Source organism: Limulus polyphemus, unplaced genomic scaffold (assembly GCF_000517525.1).
Source record: "Limulus polyphemus unplaced genomic scaffold, Limulus_polyphemus-2.1.2 Scaffold242, whole genome shotgun sequence".
Lineage (NCBI taxonomy): Eukaryota > Metazoa > Arthropoda > Merostomata > Xiphosura > Limulidae > Limulus > Limulus polyphemus.
Window position 1 is genome coordinate 2,081 of NW_013665852.1, and position 7,244 is coordinate 9,324.

A 7,244-nucleotide genomic window follows, 5' to 3' on the forward strand; every position below is an offset into this window, starting at 1 on the left:
CTGCATAAAACTTTTTAAAATCTCAGCAGCAGTGCACTATTTGGATAAAGCTTTAAAAAATGTTATTAAAAATATAAATCCTAAAACTAATCTAAGTTTATAAATAACAAGAGGATAAAAAATGTTTTAATCATATCATAAATTCAGTTCTTTGAAAATATATCATGATTACAGTTTTTATAAAAACTGCCAGAACTAAAACTTGCTGGTATAGTTCGATGCACAAAAATGGTTGAATTAAAAAATTGGTTTTTATCATTTCATATTAATATACTACACTCCCATCTCTTAAATTACACTTGAACTTCCTACAAGATTATAATTTGCATAATCTAAGGTAGTGAGTTGAATATGAAAAAACAAGTCTGTACAGATAAGTGACAAATCCAACAGTTTTCTTAAAAACAAAACCAGAATGACTGCATTATTCATATAGAACTGCTTCCATTATTTCTAGTTTACTTTTAATGACAAACTGTTATCAAACTAGTAAGTGTTTTTCTAATAGTACTGGTACACATGCAAGTTGTTGGCACCAATGGAGAGTTATTATACAGTAATATTAAAAAAAGGCATTTGTAAAATAACATCAAGAACACGGCAAAAAGTTAAATAGTTACATTACTACTCCAAAACAAACATTTCAAATAAAAGAGTAAATATGAAAATTAACTTTTTTTCTTAAAGTTTTACTCGAGGTATTTGACTTGCACATTTTGGATTAGTTTTGCGTTTTTTTTAATTTCATGTTTAATTGAGAATCTCTTGCTCCATGCACTGTAAGAACTCTTTTTACTGTATTAAAAAGTTTCTGTGTATGTTAGTTTGTGTTTTATCACTAAACTGCTGAAAACAATGATTGAAAAAATTAATCTCATTGTTCTATACCTCAGTACATAATCAATATTTAAGATTTATAATCAACATATAACTTTTCAATTTTTTGTTTCTTTGAAATACTATTTAAAGTAGATCATAAAAGTAAGTATTGTAATCAAATACCTCTGGACAATTTCATGTACAAATAGCTTAGCAAAAATCTTAAGACCAAAATAAATTCTACAATAAAAATATATCAAATTCTACTAACAAACAACTTTACCTGCATGACTAGATAAAGGTAGTACAGCTTGTCAAAATGTACTAATTTATAGCAATAAAACAAAGGAACTAAATAAATGTTTGAAGAAAATAACGTTATGAACTAAACACATTGATCAACTGGCTGTAAATAAGTATGAAGACAATTATAGGAAGTACAAACCTTCATGACCAATTTGACAATTCATTAATGTACTGTCCTTTGTACAGTCTAAAAAAACTACAAATGAAATCTGTAGATAAATAAATCCAGAAAATCCATAAGTGAGTCAATTGTAGTGAATCATTTAATTTGATGAAAAAAAAATGAAGTGTATAATTTTGTTACAATGCAATATACACATTGTGTTGTAAAAAATTAAAATTAGAAACACAACACAGACTTTATGGGCCTTTGTGTTAGTCATAAATATATAAGAAACATACAACAAAACTACACGTATGCTTCTAAACATGTATCTTTTACTTTAGTTTTGTAAAAACCTGAAGTTATCTAGTGAAAAAAAAAGGGATTATTATTATGTTTAGTAGCCTTATAAAAGGAGTATCATAAAAAAACTAGACTAGGCCCTCAAAATTACTGGAACACATTATTATTACTAGCCAAAATGCTACCCTAAGGGTAGCTGTTTGTGCTAGTAATTACTAATTATAGTATTAACCTGTAATGTTTTTATACATTAAAAGTGGTACTGTTTATTGAAAAAATAATAGTTTTGTAAGAACTCCAGTTTCTCACTACTACATTTAAAAATTAAGTCAATAAAGATATAATTAGACTCTAATGTACAGTCCTAGTGAAAGTCATGTTCTTGTTGTGAGGAGAGTACTTTTATTTAAAATTGTGTTTTATTATAAAAGAAATGCTTGTTGCACATACCACAGTTATTTTTCTAATTGTTTGAATCTGGAATACCCAAAGTTTGAATTTTTTATGGATTTTTGTTTGTGGTGCCATTCAATAGCTGGCACAGGAATTTTGGTTACATAGATACTGACATACACACTACATCCATTATAATAAGATTATTTGTGTGAACTTTCCATGATTTGAAAAATTAGGAGTTTTTGTTCAAAATTTTGGTGAAGATTTTCATAATTATTCGTAATAAATAACCCCATTATTCTACAAGTCCCCTTGGTACAGACACAACACATTTAGTTTTGATATCTGCAGAAACACCAGTAGAGCAAGTATGGTCACCAACAAGATAAAGATACAGTAATCATCAAATCATATTTCAGAAGTGGCCATCAGATTTTACAAGTCAAATGATAGTAGGAATGAGTATGTCAAAAATTTGAAATAGGGTTGCCACCTATCCTCTACATGTCTATCATTTTAGAGTGGTTTAAGTTTTCTATTTTCAAAAGATTAAATTTTTTTAGACTAAACATTTTAATATAATAAATCTACAGTGTTCTATGTAGGTCAACTACAAGTGTGTATCAATCTTTTATTTCATGGTTTATGCAATCTCCATCTGTATTAACAAGTGTGGAGTGAATAAAAGTTCCTTTAGGATTCTATCACCCATTTTATAAAATGTTTTTATAATGTGGTGCCCCCATGATGGGGAACACTCCCAGACTACCTACCATTCTTTGGTGATACCCCTATAATCTAACATGCTGAGAAGGTGGAAACCTTGCCTTGGAACAGGATATTATGAGCACACTAGTCTTTTGTATGTTCTGTGTTACTAAAACAAGACCCTAGATGATAGAACATATTAACTGCTTGTATTGCCTAAGCAGGGTCTTGGAATTTACAATGTATTAATTGTTTGAAAACATTAGGAAGCTGCTATTTAGGAGTGCATTAAAGTTGACTCTTCAGTGTAATTACAAAACATCATGAAAAAGACAATGGCAAGTGTACAGAAACAACGAACATGGCTGGTAACTGTACAATAATAGGATGTGGTGCTAGAATGCTAGTGGTCTTCACCAAAAGTTATGAACAATTATTTTATACATGTTACTTTACTCCTACATTAAACAGAAAAAAAATGTATTTTCCAGTAACAAGTGAAAGTGTGTGAACTAGTGAATGGTCAGTCTATACTGATCTCTAAACTTAATCATGCCATACAAGAAGTCACAGCTGTTACAGGTAATATTTTTGAAGCTGGTCTATAGTAATGAACCATAGTTACCAGATGTGAACTGAAGAAAGGTGGTATTTCACTTACTCCTCACTGGTCATGGGTCATTCAGACCAACCACGTATGACTCCTAATATTCTCTAACCTTTTCAGTAGATTAACACAACTGACTAGTAGCCACAGCAATAGAGTGACTATACCACAACCCATGAGCTGAGATTTGTCATGGCTTTATAATTATTCTGGAAAGATGAAGGGTGGGGATCTGAAATCAGTCATCAAGCCTGGTACAGATTCCTTTGATGCTATTGGAAATTCCAGTATCTTTTCTAGGTCTCTGATACGGCGTTCATGATTGATTATAGTGATTTTCATTTTCTTCATTTCTTCTAAGAGTTCTTCTATCTTCTTGCCCTTGACAACAAAGGGTGAAAGCAAATGTTACACAAATACTGAAACAAAAATCTTACTGCTATACACTTTAAAATCAACAGAAACAGCAAAGATCAATGATACATATAATTTGAGTATTAAATGTATCTTTTTGACAAAGATGTAAAACACAAATATAAAATTTAAATTAGCAGTAAATACAACAGCTTGTAACAAGCAAAATATGTGGATTTATATATTTTTAGCAACTGAAAAACTCCTAACTCATAAAAACCCAAACTTAGCAAATTTTGTTAATATTTATAATACAACCCATTTCTAAATTAGGAGGTTAATCGTGACAAAAATGTTATTGGAATTATTGTAAGATAGAGATGAATTAGTACAGTGAATGGGTTTAATTTTCCTAATTTGTTTTAATGTTACAGAAGACTCTTCAGCTCTCCCACACTTTTGTACTCAATATAATAAGTGTCACTTCAAGTTACTTCCTGTTCTATATATTGTGGTAATTATTTCTTTATTTATATAAAAATTATATGTACATATATTTAAGATTATTACAATTATATTCCATTCTTCTGACTTAAAGCTAATTGTAATTTCAATTGATAAAAATATGATTCATATATTTATATTAATGCTAAAAGCCTTTCAGTTTCACACTATCATAATATTTCATGTTCAAGTGATGACATAGATAAACCAGAACCTCAAAAAGGTTCTTTATTTTTTAATATTTTGATAATAATGTTATACATATGAATACAATGTTATACATGTGAATCTCCCAATTATGGTGTACAGATTAGTTATATAAAATAACATATCTTGATCATACAATGATAATATATAAATTGTTCATACATTGTTATGTTTCTCATCAACACAGTGATGGTATATGGATTGTTCATACAATGTTATATAGTTCACTCACACAATGATGGTATACAGATCATTCATATAACATTCATATCTCAATTTCACCATGGTGGTAAATAGATCATTCAGACACATTGCTAAATAAAAAGAAAAGGAATTCATTGAGTAAAAAGACCAATTAGATGAAAAATTAAAAGAACTGAAAGAATAAACATACATGCATATACCACACTGTGTACATGTGTAGTTTTTTGATGAAATTAAAAAATATAATTATCCATGCATTTTTCATACCAGGTTCTCTGGAGATATTGAATCAGGATCTGTGTCCATCTTGTTTTGTACTTTCTATTTAATAACATAAGTCCATTAATAAAAATATAAATACCAAATCTAGTTCTCTTGTTATAATCTTAGCTATTCAACTAATTACTCCTTGAAAACGATGCAAATGATATTTTGGAATGAAATGTTCTAGGATAGCCCTAGAAAAAAAATCTTCTTAAAGAGTACGGACCCTGGATTTATCTGTGTACCATCATTTGGAGATTGAGATATATACCATTGTCTGAATGGTCTGTATACCACACTGTGTGATTGAAGTATATAATATTGTACAAATGATCTGTATACCATCTGTGTCTGACTGAACTATATAACATCCAATGAATGATCTATTTACCACCATGGTGAAATTGAGATATGAATATTATATGAATGATCTGTATACCATCATTGTGTGAGTGAACTATATAACATTGTAAAGCTGTTGTATTTGGTAATGAAAGTAAATTTTCTTGATGTTTCTGCCTTTTCAGCAAACTCTTCTGCTGACTAATGCAAAGCAGCAATATCATCATGTAAATGTTATCTATTTCATTCATCGCAGTCTTTCGTTTTTGACCAATTTTTGCTGTTCTTTTTATTTTCATCATTCCTCAATAAAGGTCACACACCTTTGCTTTGCAGATGCTGCTGAAGCAAGAAGCGAACTGTTGACGTTAATGTTAAGGACTCCATTAACAGTACTAATATGGTCAGTTGATGTTAAGGACTCCACCAACAGCATTAATATGGTCATAGATTAATCTCTGTGAAATGAGGAGTTGTTTATAAATTTTCCACTTAAATTTCTTTGTTAATAGAAAATCCTCTTTCTACAGTTACTTGTCCATGTGAAATTAGGAGCAAATCTTTTACAACACTCCAAACTTTGTTGAAGTAGACATTTTTAGAAAGAAACTTGGACAAAAATTTATCTAATCTGCATTCCTCGTTGTGTCGCAAAAATGATTGAAAATCTGATAGATTGTGTGTTACGTCCACATCAATAAACTCTTTAAACTGGGCCAATATGTCATCATAGGCTCTAACAGCAAAACAAGCAGTTTTTTCATCCTTGTCACGCTGTCCTGTTTTGACCTTGCCATGGTTCTGGGGTCAAGGCATGTGATATATCTGGCCAGGGCCAGTGGATACTTGAGTGGAAATTTTTGCAGCATCTTACTAGCAAGCTTCACCATAAAATTATGACATTCGTTTCTTAGTTCCTTAACTTTGATAACACTGATGGCCTTTGAAGTTGATGAAAGGATTTTACTGAGCTCTTGTTCCGCTGCAAATCCAAGATTAATTTTCTTGTATGAACTGTAGTTGTCCTTGTTCTGTTAATCAAGTCTCTGGAGCTTTACAACAGTAATATTGTCCAACACTGCCGGTTTCATGAAAAGTTTCAGTATTTTAACAACCATGATGAAAATATCCTATACAACAAATGGCATCATTGAATTGTCTGTTTGATAAATTGACAAAAATGGTGATATCAGTTTAGCTATTTATGTGAATGACAACAATTGTGGAATGATCAGTTTATCTTTGAAGCAACAATATCATATGAGCTAATCTTAGGATTTGTCAATTTTTTCCTCATCACTTTTGTAACATACTGGACAATACTTGGCCATATTTGTATAGCACACCCTGCCATGGGGACATTTTCCAGATAACTATGAGAACAAAACTAAAGATTCAGTGACTAATGTATATATAGTCCTCTGTTCTTGATGGTGAATCTTTGAATAATTTGTATAAACAACAGAAGTTTCTGAATGGGTCATGTTGAAGCAGCAGCACTATCCTTGAAAGTGCCATGAAGTACGTGTACACCACAACTGCCAACATCTAAAAGAGACTTGTCATACTGCATTGATAGTTACTCATCAACAAGCCACTTCAAATTTAGATTTACACTGGGACCATCCAGTAAGAGCTGCACCAAATTCTATCTGTTTAGTTCTTCAACCAACTCAAAGTGATGCATCATATGGTTGGAAGTTGCATGCCCCATGAAAGTTGATTCGTCATATATAGTTTTTACCTATGCAAAAACAACAAAAACCCTTGATACATACAACCATGACAAATTTGGTTATTTATACAAATCAGTAGATGTACAAGTACTAGTTTCTTCAAAATGATCATTATGATTAGAAGAGGAAATTTATATAACTGGTTTGTGAATTAATTGAGTAATAGTGTTTCAACAACAAGAACTGGAGAAATAATGAGTAATTCAATAACAATAAAATATGGTGTTCCACAAGGTTTCAATTTTGGGTCCAATACTGTTTGAATTGTATGTTAATGATATTGTAAATATAGGTTTAAAGAGTATAATATATCAATATGCAGATGATACAGCTTTAAACGTAAATCATGTTGATGTGGAAATTGGCAGAGAATTTTAAAAGACGAATTTCA

The 7,244-nt window shown here is 30.5% G+C and overlaps 1 protein-coding gene across 1 annotated transcript in view; it reads right to left on the reverse strand.

Moving 5' to 3' along the window:
- Positions 1-1,972: 1,972 nt before the first annotated feature.
- Positions 1,973-7,244, reverse strand: part of LOC106478698 (coronin-6-like) — a 51,903-nt gene continuing 46,631 nt past the window's right edge. The window contains exon 11 of the mRNA XM_013939261.2: positions 1,973-3,623. Within this exon, the coding sequence (XP_013794715.1) occupies positions 3,447-3,623 (177 nt within the window). The 3' untranslated portion in view covers positions 1,973-3,446. The remainder of the gene's footprint in view (positions 3,624-7,244) is intronic.